At 48.3% G+C, this 16,540-nt stretch overlaps 1 protein-coding gene across 11 annotated transcripts in view; it reads left to right on the top strand.

The window, feature by feature from the left end:
- The window catches only part of ANKS3 (ankyrin repeat and sterile alpha motif domain containing 3), a 38,668-nt gene that overhangs the window by 4,754 nt on the left and 17,374 nt on the right, over positions 1-16,540 (top strand). For 4 of the 11 annotated variants that reach the window (XM_034939720.3, XM_055099885.2, XM_034939721.3 and 1 more), the window contains 4 exons: positions 2,735-2,933; positions 3,132-3,253; positions 5,083-5,164; positions 15,868-16,003. In XM_034939720.3, coding sequence (XP_034795611.1) covers positions 2,735-2,933; positions 3,132-3,253; positions 5,083-5,164; positions 15,868-16,003 — 539 coding nt within the window. Of the gene's footprint in view, positions 1-2,734; positions 2,934-3,057; positions 3,254-5,082; positions 5,165-12,490; positions 12,602-15,867; positions 16,004-16,540 lie in introns of those variants that run through there. The other 7 variants (XM_034939722.3, XM_063598316.1, XM_055099886.2 and 4 more) reach the window with 6 other exon arrangements.

Genomic DNA, 16,540 nt, shown 5'->3' with positions numbered 1-16,540 from the left:
AGTTGTGGATGTTTAATGCGTGTAGAATAGGTTAACCTGCTTATCTCAGGCAGCTGTCAGTAAGTATTGATGCTGGGCCCTGACAAAGAGGCAGTTTTTATTCCTAGGAAGAAAAAGAGGGAGTAAACTTTGATCAGAAGCTTATAAACAGTCATTCTTTAACCAGACTAATTTTATTCACTAATTGCAGAAATGCCCAAACAAACAAGCAAAATAAAAATAAAGACAGAAAGTGATGGCCTGGCGTGGTGGCTCACACTTGTAATTCCGGCACTTTGGGAGGCTGAGATGGGCGGGTCACTTGAGGTCAGGAGTTTGAGACCATTCTGGATAACATGATGAAACCCCATCTCTACTAAAAATATAAAAGTTAGCTGGGTGTGGTGGCATGTACCTGTAATCCCAGCTACTCAGGAGGCTGAGGCAGGAGAATCGCTTGAACCTGGGAGGCGGAGGTTGCAGTGAGCTGAGATTGCGCCACTGCACTCTAGCCTGGGCAACAGAGTGAGACTCTGTCTCAAAAACAAAAAAAAGAAAAAAGAAAGTGATCCCTGGCCTTCTTTTCCCGGAGGGTTCATTCGATCCCTGTGATCCCTGTTCCCCTCTAGCTTCTGCCATGGAGGAGGAGAGAGGCTGGGCTTTTAGTGCCTCTGGGGAATGACCTCCCGACCTCACTGCCCACCTGCCCTTTGCTAATCTGTGTACAATAGTTAGAGACAATAAAAAGCCCCTGGCAGGGTCCATGGCTGCATCTTGCCCACAGTAGGATGTGATCATCTTGTTTTTGGAAAAGGGTCGTCTCCTCACTTCCACCCCCTTATGTTCCACACACAGCCTAACTCTGTCTCCTGGTTCTCATTTGATATTGTGGTGCAGCGACCTCTCTCCCTCTCTCTGCGTGCCTCTTCCAGTTCCCAGTGAGACAAAGCAAAGCATTGCTGAAGCCCCAGGTCTCCGGTTCCCAAGCTGTGGCCCTCACTTAGACATACCCAGCCCATGGAGTGCTGGTGCACCTTGGTACAGGGTGGTCTGTTGCGCTCCCTCCACAGGAGGCTCTAGGCATAGGCAGCTGGGTATGCAGTCAGTACGGCCCCTCACAGGGTCACGTTTGGAATTCTCAGGCTCTTAAGTCTTTGGGTGTCCTGTTAAGATGCAGAGTCCAGAACCGCTCCACAGAGGAGCAGGGGGAGGCGTTTGTGTTGTGATGGGATTTCGACACTAGCTGAGGTGGAGGCTTGCTGCCAGTAAGCACAGGATGGGGCCTGAGGGGAGCTGGGGGCATCAGAAGGGAGGGGTGGGGCTGAACGAGGAGTGGTGAGAGAGCCCCGGAGAGACGCTCTGCTGTTGTGTAAAGGAAGATAGTGTTAGGACGAGCTGGGTGCATTCGAGCCCTGCTGCAGAGGCATCTCCATGCAGCTCCCCTGGCCAGGGGCTGCCACTGAACCCTGGTATCAGGACCTTCTGGAATGGCTGCCCAGGTGTGCATCCCAGAGTCACTGAGGGCTGCCAGGCAATGGAAGGTAGTTACCTGCTGTGGTCTAATATGTGAATCCCGGCCGGGCGCGGTGGCTCACGCCTGTAATCCAGCACTTTGGGAGGCCAAGGCGGGCGGATCACGAAGTCAGGAGATGGAGACCATCCTGGCTAACACAGTGAAACCCCATCTCTACTAAAAATACAAAAAATTAGCTGGGCGTACTGGCGGGCGCCTGTAGTCCCAGCTACTTGGGAGGCTGAGGCAGGAGAATGGCGTGAACTTGGGAGGCGGAGCTTGCAGTGAGCCGAGATCGCGCCACTGCACTCCAGCCTGGGCGACAGAGCGAGACTCTGTCTCAAAAAAACAACAAAAAAGTGAATCCCATAAAAGGGACAGATCCTGGAGTTCAGTCACCAGTTGTTATCCCCTCTGCAGGCAAGAACTGGGGAAGGGAAAGAGGGCCTGTGGGCGTTAACCATGTAGGATCCCAGGTAACCATGCAAGTGGGTATTATTTTAAATGTGACTCCCTTGTCCCAACCCCAAAGTCGCAGCTAGGAAGCCCACAGTTTTTTCCCATGGGAAAATGCATTGCCAGAATTTTAACAGCAATCAGTGAGAAAGATGGGATTCTTTGGTCACAGATTTTTCAAGAATGTTTCTTTAGGGTGAGGTGACAAAGGATGAATCAGTGGCGGTGGGACTTGTCCACGGTGGAGTCCCTTCTTTCCTCACTGCTCCTCTCCACCCAGCAGTGGGCTAGTAGATGCCAGGCCTGTGATGGTCAGGGTTTTTCAACTGTGGCTGTGTTGACAATCCAGGCTGGATCATTCTTTGCTGTGGGGGCTGTCCTGGACACTGGGGGATGTTTAGCAGCAGCCTTGGCCTCCACCTGCTAAATGGCAGCAGCCCTTCCCTGCCCAGTTGTGAGAACCAAAAATGCCTTCACACATTGCCACATATTCCCTGGTTGAGTGCCATCTGCCTATCTGGTGGTGTGAAAGAACATAGCTGGCCTTGGGCTAGGAGGATGCGAAATCAGAGCAAGGAGACGAAGGCTCAGGGCCTCACAAGGCAGTGTACGAGCAACTGTCAGCATTTCTCTGCCTGCCTGCCCCCAATCCCCACAACATCCAGGGTGGCAGATAACTTCTGCTTCCTGTCAACTCATCCCACCTGGCCTAGCCTCGCAACCAGCTTTGGTGAACCCCACATGCGAGGCGGCTGGCCATGTCTAGCATATCTTGCGTTTGTTTAGGAGAGAGTTAGATTTGAATAAGAAGAATGGTGGTGGCTGGACCCCGCTGATGTATGCCTCCTACATTGGCCACGACACAATCGTGCACCTGCTGCTTGAGGCGGGGGTGAGTGTGAACGTGCCGACCCCAGAAGGGCAGACTCCACTGATGCTGGCCTCCAGCTGTGGCAACGAGAGCATCGCCTACTTTCTTCTCCAGGTGAGCTACGAGGGAACTCAGGCCCAGAAACCTGAGGGGCTCCGTGGCCACCCTGACAGAGATGCGAACCACTGCAGGCCACGGTGTTCGTGTGTGCTCGTGTAATCACTTCTGATTCTTGCAGCATGGCCGCCTGGAGGGCGCCCGCCCCACGCAGAGGAGATGAGGCCGTAACGCACGTTCTGTGTTCTCTTGAAGCAAGGTGCAGAGCTAGAAATGAAAGACATCCAGGGCTGGACAGCCCTCTTCCACTGTACCAGCGCCGGGCACCAGCACATGGTCAGGTTCCTCTTGGACAGTGGAGCCAATGCCAACGTGAGGTGATTGCCACATCTTTAGAGGCCACAGGAGTGGCCTAGGTGTCATCTGACTCTAAGGAGGGTGGCTCTGGAGGCAGCTAACCAGAGTTTAGGGCCACCCTGCTTCGGCATGAGAGGCTCAAGATGAGGGGTAGGACCAGAGTCCTTCCAGGCACAGGCCTTTTGGTACATCTGTGAGATGCATCTCTTCAAGCCCTCTCAGCTTCCTTTTCTTTATCTGAAACCCACCTGGGTCATAGAGTTGTAAGAATTACATGTTTTATTGTATGCCAGGGGCCTAACATACTGAATGGCATTTAAATGTCATACATTACATGCAAATTCCTTCCATTTTCTTGCTTTTTGTATGGATGAGGTGAGGTGATGCTTTGAAACAGTCATGAAGCCGGGCGTGGTGGCTCACGCCTGTGATCCCAGCTCTTTGGGAGGCCGAGGTAGGCAGATCACAAGGTCAGGAGATCGAGACCATCCTGGCTAACATGGTGAAATCCCGTCTCTACTAAAAATACGAAAAAATTAGCTGGGCATGGTGGTGGGCGCCTGTAGTCCCAGCTAGTCGGGAGGCTGAGGCAGGAGAATGGTGTGAACCCGGGAGGTGGAGCTTGCAGTGAGCCGAGATTGCACCACTGCACTCCAGCCTGGGTGACAGAGCAAGACTCCATCTCAAAAAAAAAAAAAAAAAAAAAAACAACAGTCATGAGTTTTGGCCGGGCGCGGTGGCTCACACCTGTAATCCTAGCACTTTGGGAGGCCAAGGAGGGCGCATCATGAGGTCAGGAGTTCGAGACCAGTCTGGCCAACATGGTGAAACCCCGTCTCTACTAAAAATACAAAAATTAGCTGGGCGTGGTGGCAGGTGCCTGTAATTCCAGCTACTCGGGAGTCTGAGGCAGGAGAATCACTTGAAACCAGAAGGCAGAGGTTGCAGTGAGCTGAGATCACGCCACTGCACTCCAGCCTGAGCAACAAGAGCAAAACTCTGTCTCAAAAACAAACAAAAAACCAGTCATGAGTTTTATAAGTTGGAAGTGGGATTGTTGTCTAAAGCTTTTCATGATAATAATCACCTTTGAACAAACGCAGCAGGTACCAATGCAGCACCCACCCTGGCTGTCATCCATTCTAAGACACCTCATAATTTTGTATGCCACTAAGAAAGAAAAAATATGCTACTAATTAACATTCAACTCGCCTGTTGATTTAAAGATGTTTTCTAACTTGAGAGATGTTAAAATATGAACACTGTGTGTCTTAAGATGGATGAAAACCAGCATTTCCCATGCATGGTTCCTGACTTCCAAACCAGCATGAGTCAAGGAGGGATTTGGAGGCCCTCTGAAGACAGTGCCGAGTTAGCATAACCAAGCATGAAAAGCAAGCTTCAGGAGCTAAGCGTGGCAAAGACAGCTTAGATCATTAGTACTTGAGCTTTTCAGAGTGGGTTCATGGAGGACATTGAACTTGAAGCCAGGATTTGGATGAATGGATGGGAGACGTTGGCTTTCTGTGAGGAATTAAAACAGCTTTTTGAATATGATTGAGGTGGAGATTTCAGAGGTAGCCAGTGGGAATAGCCAACAGGTGGGACGATAGGCAGACATCTGTCTTTAGGACAAAGACCAGCCCTGGGGACAGACACCAGAAGAGTAAATGGAGCTGATGTGTTATATTCACTGTTCTCATCTCACCTGTTAATTCTGGAAAGGGACAGTGTTCTACACTTACGGATCGGTGACTCGTGCACTGCCCTGGGTTTATCTTCAGCAGGGAGTTTTTGCCTGGTGGAACTTGTCTCTGTCAATCATCTGACTGTGGCCCACATCTTGCAGGGAGCCGATATGTGGATTTACTCCCTTGATGGAAGCAGCTGCTGCTGGCCATGAGATAATCGTGCAGTATTTTCTGAATCATGTAAGTGACCCTGTTTATTAGCATGTAATGTAGTCACAGCAAATGAGGAATCATATTACTGAAGTATAAGCTATTACAGAATTTTCCTTTGCACAGAAATAACTTTCATTCATTTATTCAACACATTTTCATTATCTATTGACGCCCGGTGTTGAGTGGTGCTTAGGCATTAAGGATACAGTGGTGAGTAGAAATAGACACCTATTCCTGTAATAATTTTGAAAATACTATCTGAAAATTATGGAAAAATATTTTGAAAGTAAATAGCACTCATAATCCTGTCACTTAGAAAAATTATATAGACTAAGAAGGCAGAGATCTTCCTCTCTTTTTCAACCTCCCTGATGCCCACTTGGTTTGAGAAAGAGCTGCCCTAGGACTTTTCCTCTGCTGTGGAAAGATGTGTCTGTAGGCAAGTGTGTGCACATTGCTTTGTGTTTTGAATAAAGTGGGATTCTACGTATACTCTGTAACTTAGAGACATCTTATAGACATCTTATCTTTGTACAGTATTCCGTGTACAATCTGCCTCAGTTAATTTAATGAGTTTCTTATTAGTAGAAACTTAGTTTTTAACATTTTGCAATTATAAACAGTGCTCCGGGAATATCCTTTTACACATAGCTTTAATACATTTGCAGTTATTTCTGTATATTGTATTTCTGTTTTATTTTATTAATTTATTTTTTTGAGACATGGTGTTGCCCTGTATCCCAGGCTGGAGTTCAGTGGTGAGATCGTGGCTCACTGCAGCTTCAACCTCCTGGGCTCAAGCGATCCTCCTGCCTCAGCCCCCAAGTAGCTGGGACTACAGGTGCATGCTACCATGCCCCGGCTAATTATTTAATTTTTCTTTTTTGGTAGAGTTGGGGGTCTCAGTATGTTGTGCAGGCTAGTCTTGAATTCCTGAGCTCAAGCGATCACCTCAGCCTCCCAAAGTGCTAGGATCACAGGTGCAAGCCTGTCCACACAGAACCTTGTACATAAATATTCATAGCAGTATTATTCATAATTGCCAAAAAGTAGAAAAACCCACAAGTCCATCTACTGAGGAATTGATAAACAAAATATGTATCTGTATAGCAGGATATTATTCGGCCCTACAAAGTAGTGCAGTACTGCTGCATGCTGTGGCATGGGTGAACCCTGATGCATTAGGCTGGGCTGGGTGCGGTGGCGCACGCCGGTAATCCCAACACTTTGGGAGGCTGAGGCCAGAGGATCACTTCAGCCCTGGAATTGGAGGTTGCACTGAGGTATGATTGCGCCGCCACACTCCATTCTGGGTCACAAAGTGGATCCTGCCTCAAAAAGAAAAAGAAAAGGAAAACATTAGGCTCAGTGAAAGAAGCCAGACACAACAGGCCACACACTAGGTGATTTCACTCATAGGAAATGTCCAGAATAAGCAAATACATAGACAGAAAATAGATGAGTGGTTTCCTGCGTCTTGGGGAATGGGAAGATTGGGGTGATAAAAATATGCTAAAATTGTTTGTGGTGATGGTTGAACAACTGTGAATATACGAGAAGCCATTGAATTGTACATTGTAAGTGGGTGACTTGTTGGTATGTGGATTATATCTTTATAAGGCTGTTAAACCCAATGGGGGGAAGTGCAGGCGGTCCTGAGGAATTCCCACTACCAAGGTTGTCTGTTGTCCTGCCCACCAGTCATAGACAAAGGTGTCCATTTTCTCATGCCTTCACCAGTCCTGATGTCAGTCAACCTTTTGTCAATCTGGCGGGTGAATTATGGCGTCTCATTTTAGTTTGTCCTTGTTAGAGTAGTTGAAATTTTTTTTTTTTTTTTTTTTTTTTTTTTGAGACAGAAGTCTTGTGCTCTGTTGCCCAGGCTGGAAGGCTGGAATGCAGTGGCGTGATCTCGGCTCACTGCAACCTCTACCTCCCAAGTTCAAGCAGTTCTTCTGCCTCAGCCTCCCGAGTGGCTGGGACTGCAGGCACACGCCAGCACACCTGGCTAATTTTTTGTATTTTAGTAGAGATGAGGTTTCACCATGTTGCCCAGGCTGGTCTTGAACTCCTGAACTCAGGCAATCCACCCACCTTAGCCTCCCAAAGTGCTAGGATTACAGGCATGAGCCACTGCGCCCAGCCAGTTGAACATTTTTAAATTGATTTCTTAGCCATTTGTATTTCTTTTTTTTTTTTTTTTTTTTTTTTGAGACTGAGTCTCACTCTGTCGCCCAGGCTGGAGTACAGTGGCATGATCTCAGCTCACTGCAACCTCCACCTCCCAGGTTTAAGAGATTGTCCTGCCTCAGCCTCCCGAGTAGCTGGGACTAAAAATACAAAAAATCCCGGCTAATTTTTTGTATTTTTAGTAGAGACAAGGTTTTACCGTGTTAGCCAGGATGGTCTCGATCTCCTGACCTCATGATCTGCCCGCCCTGGCCTCCCAAAGTGCTGGGATTACAGGTGTGAGCCACTGTGCCCGGCTGGCCATTTGTATTTCTCTTACGAGCTGTCTATGTTTATTGCCCAATTTTCTATTGGATAGTTTGTTTTTTTCTCACTTATTGGTGGGAATTTCTTAAATAGTGAAAAATTCACATGGTATCTCTTTTTAACAAAGAATTTTGGGACAGAACATGCACGTGGTACACATGCAGACCAGAAGGTGGGTGCACCGCAGGCCTGTTCCCCATCCTGCCTGCGTCTCCTTGGCACCCTCCCCACGGGCGACTCTGGGAATACACCCACACACGCTCATGGTCCTGCCCCATGTGCAGCTGCTCCCATCTTGCGTTTTTTTAAAAACTTAATCATGAAGATTTTTCTATATTGGTGTATAAAGAGACGGGGCCAGGTGCAGTGTCTCACTCCTGTAATCCCAGCACTTTGAGAGGCCAAGGCAGACAGATCACTTGAGGTCAGGAGTTTGAGACCAGCTTGGCCAAGGTGGTGAAACCCGCCTCTACTAAAAATACAAAAATACAAAATACGGGTGGCTGACGCTGTAATCCCAGCTACTTGGGAGGCTGAGACAGGAGAATCACTTGAACCTGGGAGGCAGAGGTTGTGATGAGCCAAGATGTTGCCACTGCACTCCAGCCTGGGTGACAGAGTGAGACTATCTCTAAATAAATAAATAAATAAATAAAGAGACGGGGTCTTGCCCTGTCACTCAGGCTGGAGTGGAGTGGTGCAGTCTCAGCTCACTGCAGCCTTGACCTCCTGGTCTCAAGTGATCCTCCTGCCTCAGCCTCCCAAGTAGCTGGGATTACAGGTGTGTGCCACCACGCCCAGCCAATTTTTGTATTTTTTTTGTAGAGATGGGGTTTTGCCACGTTGCCCGGGCTGGTCTTGAACTCCTGAGCTCAGGCAGTTCGCCTGCTTCGGTCTCCCAAAGTGCTGGGATTACAGGCACGAGCCAATGCACCCAGCCCCTTCTCTTTTTTTTTTTTTTGAGACGGCGTCTTGCTCTGTCACCCAGGCTAGAGTGCAGTGGCATGATCTCGGCTCACTGCAACCTCCGACTTCCGGGTTCACACAATTCTCCTGCCTCAGCCTCCCGAGTAGCTGGGACCACAGGCGCCCGCCACCATGCCCGGCTAATTTTTCATATTTTTAGTAGAGACGGGGTTTCACTGCGTTAGCCAGGATGGTCTCGATCTCCTGACCTCGTGATCCGCCCACCTTGGCCTCCCAAAGTGCTGGGATTACAGGCGTGAGCCACCGTGCCCGGCCTCTCTCTCTCTTTTTTTTTTTATGGTGGCATAGTATTCCCTGTAGGGATGAATCAGAGTTTTTTTGTTTGTTTGTTTGTTTGTTTGTTTTGAGACGGAGTCTCGCTCTGTCGCCCTAGCTGGAGTGCAGTGGCGTAATCTCGGCTCATTGCAACCTCTGCCTCCCAGGTTCAAGCAATTCTCCTGCCTCAGCCTCCTGAGTAGCTGGGATTACAGGCGTGTGCCACCACGCCCAGCTAATTTTGTATTTTTAGTAGACAGGGTTTCGGCATGTTGGTCAGGATGGTCTTGAACTCCTGACCTCAAGTGATCTACCCACTTCGGCCTCCCAAAGTGCTGAGATTACAGGCATGAGCCACTGCGCCTGGCCTACCGTTGACATTTCTTACACGTCTTTTTAAGCACATATGGGAATTTCTTCAGGAGCTTAGGATGTGTTCTTCAAAGTAGAGTCTTTGTTGTGTGAGGTGGGTGAATCTCAGTCAGTAGTGGGTAGTGTAAACTTGCTTTGTTCCATAGTGGTCCTGGTTCACACCCCTCCCCTTAGGGTGTTAGACTTCTATTTTTTTTTGAGATGGAGTCTCTCTCTGTCACCCAGGCTGGAGTGCAGTGGCGCGATCTCGGCTCACTGCAACCTCTGCCTCCCAGGTTCAAGCGATTTTCCTGCCTCAGCCTCCCGAGTAGCTGGGACTGTAGGCACTTGCCACCACGCCCAGCTAATTTTTGTATTTTTAGTAGAGACAGGGTTTCGCCATGTTGGCCAGGATGGTCTCAATCTCTTGACCTTGTGACCCGCCCGACTTGGCCTTCCAAAGTGCTGGAATTACAGGCGTGAGCCACCATGCCTGGCCTTTTTTTTTTTTTTTTTTTTGAGATGGGGTCTTGCTCTGTCCCCAGGCTGGAGTACAGTGGTGTGATCTCAGCTCAGTGCAACTTCTGACTCCTGGGCTCAAGCAATTCTCCTGGCTCAGTCTCCCGAGTAGCTGGGATTACAGGTGTGTGCCACCATATCCAGCTAATTTTTGTATTTTTAGTGGAGACAGGGTTTCACCATGTTGGCCAGGCTGGTCTCGAACTCCTAACCTCATGATCTGTCTGCCTCAGCCTCCCAAAGTGCTGGGATTACAGGCGTGAGCCACTGTGCCTGGCCAGGATGTTAGACTTTTTGGCTCCCATAGTCAGATGAGTGTCTCCTTTTGATTTTTGCCTTTCTCTGATTTCTGATGAGGTTGAGCATCTTTTCATTTCTTAATTTTAATTTATGTTTTATTTTTCTGTAATACTTTATACTTATCTTTGGTGACCATTTGGGTTTCTTTTTCTGCAAATAATCATTTTTGTATTTTTTTTTTTTTTATAGGGTCTTGCTTTGTCACCAGACTAGAGTGCAGTGGCCTGATCATGGGTCATTGCAGTCTCAACCTCCTGGGCTGAAGTAATCCTTCTGCCTCAGCCTCCTCAGTAGCTGGGACTACAGGCACGCACCACCACGCCTGGCTGTTTTTTTTGTAGAGACAAAAATCTCACTATGTTGCCCAGGCTGGTCTTGAACTCCTGGCCTTAAGCAATCTTCCCACCTTGGCCTCCCAAAGTGCTGGAGTTACAGACCTGAGCCACCGTGCCCGGCCAGATAATTCTTTGACAGATAATCCTGCTGACATGAACTAGACTTCCTTAAGACACATCATAGAATCAATAGCCCAGAACCATAAAGAGCCTCTACTTGTAAGTTTAGAGTCATTTTAAGTAAGGTAGAACTGGAGATCATAAGAGATATGTACTCTTATAATTTTTGATTGTATGTTTGTTTCTTTTTGAGACAGAGTCTCACTCTGTTTGCCCATGCTGGAGCACAGTGGCGCGATCATAGTTTGTTGCAGCCTCAACCTCCCAGGTTCAAGGGATCCTTGCAACTCAGCCTCCTGAGTAGCTGAGACCACAGGCGCATGCTATCACACTAGCTGATTTGATTTTTTTGTAGAGTTGGGGTCTCACTAAGTTGCTTAGGCTGGTCTCAAACTCCTGGCTGCAAGTGGTCCTCCCACCTTGGCCTCCCAAAGTGCTGGGATTACAGGCAGGAGCCACGGTGCTTGGCCAACAATTTGCATGCCTTTACCACATTCCCCAAATGTTAACATTTCACCTCATTTTCTTTTCAGTCTCTTTATGTATAACATGCATATGTTTTCTGAATCATTTAAATGTAAATTGTGACATAATGCCCCTTTTCCCCTAAATATGTATTTCCTGAGAGTAAGAATTTCATTATGTATTTCCTAAAAGCAAAAATGTTCTCTTTCCCAGTCACACAAAATTATCAGACTCAGGAACTCAACAGTGAGTTCTTCGTCCAGCACTTTAATCAAGAATCAAAGTGTTGGTTAGTGACTGCTTTGGGGGATGGAGCAGGACTGGCAGCAGGTGGCCCGATGGCCTGGGTGGTTTGCCTGCCAGGGATGCTGGTGGGCAAGCCCTGCCTGGAAGCTCATCTCTCCCACATTCTTCCTGCGGCCCAGTAGTTACACCACCTGGAGCCAGAGGAGGGGGCCCACCCGGTTTCCCAGCCTGTCCCTCCAGAGCTGGGCTCCATTTCTGGAGGTAGAGAACGGGGGGAGTCTGGGCATCTTGTGCTCTTTGCTAGGGGAGGAAAGGGCTGTGGCTGCTTTCCTTGTCCTCCATTTCCCTTCTGCCAGTGGGGCCAAGCCCCAGCAGCTCAGTCAGGAGAAGAGGATATGGATCTGTCTGGGCCTCTCTCTTTAAGAGAAAGTTGATTCGTGCCTTCCGGATAGTCTCGTTCCAGGGTTTCTAAACTTTCTGATCCCACCTTCATGTTAAAATGAATTTTGATCATGTGTCTCTTTAGTAATATGGACATAATAAAATAGGGAAAAAAAATCTTTTAAAGCCGAAGTAGTTAAAAATTTATTTTCACATCAGGCACAGTGGCTCATGCCAGTAATTCCAGCACTTTTAGAGGCCAAAGTGGGAAGATCGCTTGAGGCTGGAATTGGAGACCAGTCTGGGCAATACAGTGAGACCTTGTCTCTATATTAAAAAAAAAAAAAAAAAATTGGCCGGGCGTGGTGGCTCATGCCTGTAATCCCAGCACTTTGGGATGCCAAGGCAGGTGGATCACCTGAGGTCAGGAATTCAAGACCAGCCTGGTCAGCATAGTGAAACCCCATCTCTACTAAAAGTACAAAAATGAGCCAGGCATGATGGCAGGTGCCTGTAATCCCAGGTACTTGGGAGGCTGAGGCGGGAGAATCACTTGAACCCGGAAGGCAGAGGCTGCAGTGAGCCGAGATTGCGCCATTGCACTCCAGCCTGGGTGACAGAGTGAGACTCTGTCTCAAAAAAAAAAAGCCAGTTGTGGTGTGTGTTTGTAATCCCAGGGAGGCTGAGAAGGGAGGATCACTTGAGCTGGGGAGGTCAGGGTTGCAATGAGCCAGTGTAATCCAGCGTGGGCCACAGAGTGAGATTCTGCCTCAAAAACAAAACCAAAAATATATAACGAGTTAAAATCCTACAGTAAAGAGGCTACTGTTTTATTCTGGTTAAAACCTTAGGGTTCCTTCTATCAAACTTAAACTAGAATTTTTTTTTTTTTCTTGAGATGGAGTCGCCCTCTGTCGCCCAGGCTGGAGTGCAGCAGCTCACTGCAATCTCTGCCTCCCGTGTTGAAGCGATTCTCCTGCCTCAGCCTCCCGAGTAGCTGGGATTACAGGTGCGTGCCACCACTCCCAGCTAACTTTTGTGTTTTTAGTAGATACAGGCTGGTCTCAAACTCCTGACCAGGCTGGTTGTTGGCCAGGCTGGTCTCAAACTCCTGACCTCAAGTGATCCGCCCACCTCAGCCTCCGAAAGTGCTGGGATTACAGGTGTGAGCCTCTGTGCCCAGCCAAGAAATTATTTTTTATTTTTATTTTTTATTTTTGAGATAGAGTCTTGCTTCGTCTGTTGCCCAGGCTGGTGTGCAGTGGCGTGATCTTGGCTCACTGCAACCTCCACCTCCTGGACTCAGGCAATTCTCCTTCCTCAGCTTCCTGAGTAGCTGGGACTACAGACGGGTGCCACCACGCCCGGCTAATTTTTGTATTTTTAGTAGAGATGGGGTTTTACCACGTTTTCCCACGTTGGCCAGGCTGGTCTTGAACTCCTGACCTCAGGTGATCCACCCGTCTCGGCCTCCCAAAGTGCTGGGATTACAGGCTTGAGCCACCGTGCCCAGCTTATAAATTATTGTTATTATTTATTATTATTTTTTTGAGATGGAATCTCACTCTGTCATCCAGGCTGTAGTGCAGTGGCGCGATCTCAGCTCACTGCAACCCCTGCCTCCTGGATTCAAGCATTTCTCCTCCCTCAGCCTCCTGAGTAGCTGGGATACAGGCACGCACCACCACACCTGGCTAATTTTTGTATTTTTTTGTAGAGACGGGGTTTCACCACATTGCCCAGGCTGGTCTCGAACTCATGACCTATGATCTGCCCACCTTGGTCCCCCAAAGTGCTGGGATTACAGGCGTGAGCCACCGCGCCCGACCTATAAATTATTTTTTAAGGCTCAAAGTCTCATAGGTAATTTTTAACCAGAGTCAAAGGTAGGATGGGGGGCACTCTAGAAAGTAAAACTCCTTATACTTTGTGAAAACACAGTTTTTTTTCCTGTATCCCTGCCCAGAGACCACCTCTGCCTCCCCCACCGACTACATATGGGGGTCAAGGTTGAGGCCCCCTGGTCTAACGGGAGAGACAGTTGCAGTATGGGTGGTAGCAAAACTACTTAAGGGTTGTGATTCTTTTTTTTTTTTTTTTTTTTTTGAGATGGAGTCTCCCTTTGTCGCCCAGGCTGGAGTGCAGTGGTGCGATCTTGGCTCACTGCAACCTCCACCTCGTGGGTTCTAGCGATTCTCCTGCCTCAGCCTCCCGAGTAGCTGGGACTGCAGGCGCCCGCCACCACGCCTGGCTAGTTTCTTTTTGTATTTATAGTAGAGATGAAGATTCACCATGTTGGCCAGGCTGGTATCGAACTCCTGACCTTGTGCTCCGTCCACCTCGGCCTCCCAAAGTGCTGGGATTACAGGCGTAAGCCACGGCGCCTGGCTGTGCTTTTTTTCTCTTAATGATGTTTTGTGCACCCTAGTCCGTGTCACCGCAGGTACTCCCACCCACCACGTAAATGGGCGGGAGGCGCTCTGTTTTCTGGATATGCTCTCACGTAGCTCACTAATCTCTTATTTTAAGTTCCTTCTGATTCTCACTATGCTGAATGCCACAGTGAAAATTCTAAATTGTAGTGTATGTCCTGTATTATTTCCTTAGGCGCCGCTGCACTTCAGCCTGGGTAACAGAGCAAGATCCTATTAAAAAAAAAAAAGCAAACATGCTTATGGTAGTACATTTTAAAAACATGGAAGATTGGAAAATTGGAAAAATCCCCATCAAAAATAGTAAATAACTTAAAAATAGCAACATTTTGGGCATGTTACCTTCCAATATTGTTTTCTGTGTACTTTTTTTTTGGTCTCATTTTGCAGGAGTTGTAATGTATATGTAGTTTTGTATCATGATCCTTTTTTATTTTTTTGAGACAAGGTCTCGCTCTATTGCCCAGGCTGGAGTACAGTGGTGCGATCTCAGCTCGCTGCAGCATCAACCTCTGGGACTTAAGTGATCCTCCTGCCTCAGCCTCCTGAGTAGCTGGGACTACAGGCATGTGCCGCCACACCCTGCTAATTTTTTATTAAAGATGCTCCCCCTTTCCGGGGTCCCGCCTCCTCCTCTGAGCTTTGGCTCTGGCTTCCCTGCCTCCCCCAGCTGCCTGGTCTGACAGGAGAGAAGGACAGTTACAGTGTACAGTGACATCAAAAACATGCTGTATTGATTATAGTTTTTCTTTTTTTCTTGTAGAGGTGGGTTCATGCTGTGTTGCCCAGGTTGTTCTCCAACTCCTGAGCCGAGCGATCCACCTGCCTTGGCCTGTCAAATGCCGGGATTACAGGCATGAGCCACCTCACTTGGCCATGATCCTTTTTCAGCTTGATCATACAGCTGTTTGTAAATATCACCATCTATGGCAATAACATAACTGACTGCTTATCCCCCTGAGCATTCAAGTTTTCTCTAGGTAGGTTTTCATTATTGTGAATATGCTGTGCCAAACATCCTTTTTTTTTTTTTTTTTTTGAGACAGAATCTCACTCTGTCGTCAGGCTGGAGTGCAGTGGCATGATCTCGGCTTATTGCAACCTCTGCTTCCCGGGTTCAAGCAATTCTCCTGCCTCAGCCTCCTGAGTAGCTGAGACTGTAGGCGTTCACCACCACGCCCGGCTAATTTTTGTATTTTTAGTAGAGACAGGGTTTCACCATGTTGGCCAGGATGGTCTCAATCTCCTGACCTCGTGATCTGCCCACCTTGGCCTCCCAAAGTGCTGGGATTACAGGCATGAGCCACCGCACCCGGCCTGTGCCAAACATCTTTGTGCACTAAAGCCTTTTCTGTATTTAGGGTTATTTCCTTAGGGTCATGGAAGTGGAATTGTTGCGCTGCAAGACCTGTAAATACATTATAGAGCTTTGGATCAAAGTTACGAATTCTGCTTCAGAGGATGGTGCTTTCATTCTGACTGGTTTAAAAGGCTGCTTTCTTTGAAGACAAGCGAAGTGAGTGGGACACAGCCCAGGCACAGAAGGTGAAGGCTGGGATCTCCGCATGGTGGCTGCCAGCCCCCTGCAAGGGAGGTCATGAGCGTGGGAGATGACTCCCCAGCCCCCAGCCCCCCTCATCCTTGTCCCTAAGAAGAGAGTGAGAGCAAAACTTGTGGCTGCGCTGCAGACAAGCCTGCCTCTTTCTCATGCAGATGTGATGTTTCTCACACAAGGAGGCAGTCAGAAACCAGCATATTCCCTTCTGTCTTCCCAGCCAGCAGCCCAGGAAAGGCAGGTGCTTTGAGGAAGAGGCCCCTAACCCCCTTTCACGGACATTCACAGGGAGTCAAGGTGGACGCGAGAGACCACAGTGGAGCCACAGCCCGGATGCTGGCCAAGCAGTATGGACACATGAAGATCGTGGCCTTGATGGACACTTACTCGCCCTCTCTGCCCAAGAGCCTCTATCGGAGCCCAGGTACCCACACCTGCCAGCCGCGCCCTGCTGGGGTCTCTGGTTGCCTTGAGCTTTAGGTGACCTGGCAGAGAAAGATGTCCCCCGCTTCCCCGGCTCCCACCTTCTCTGAGATTTGGCTCTGCCTCCCCCAGCTGCTTACATGTCAAGGTTGAGGCCCCTGCTCTAACAGGAGAGAAGGATGGTTACGATGGAGAGTGGTACAAAACCAGGCTGTTGTGAATGTAGAGGCTTTCTGTAGTATGCTTGACTAACGAGTAGGGGCAGGCCCCTCTTAGTTTTCTGTTTTCACTGTTTCCTGAGCTATGGCTTGTTCATTTTTCTATATGAACTTGAATATCAACTTGTCTAGCTCCTTAAAAACAGTATTGTTATGTTTACTGAGATTGTGACAATGTATAAATTAACTATATCTTTGTGTTGTTGAGTTGTCTTATCCAAGAACAAGGGATGACTTCTTGTTCCAGTGTACTTTTGGGTCTTGCAGGAGGGTTTTAAATTTTTCTTCATCTACATTTTGCATGTGACTTAAGTTTATTC

This window comes from Pan paniscus, chromosome 18, assembly GCF_029289425.2.
Source record: "Pan paniscus chromosome 18, NHGRI_mPanPan1-v2.0_pri, whole genome shotgun sequence".
NCBI classification, from domain to species: Eukaryota; Metazoa; Chordata; class Mammalia; order Primates; family Hominidae; genus Pan; species Pan paniscus.
This window is presented reverse-complemented; position numbering and strand designations above follow the sequence as displayed.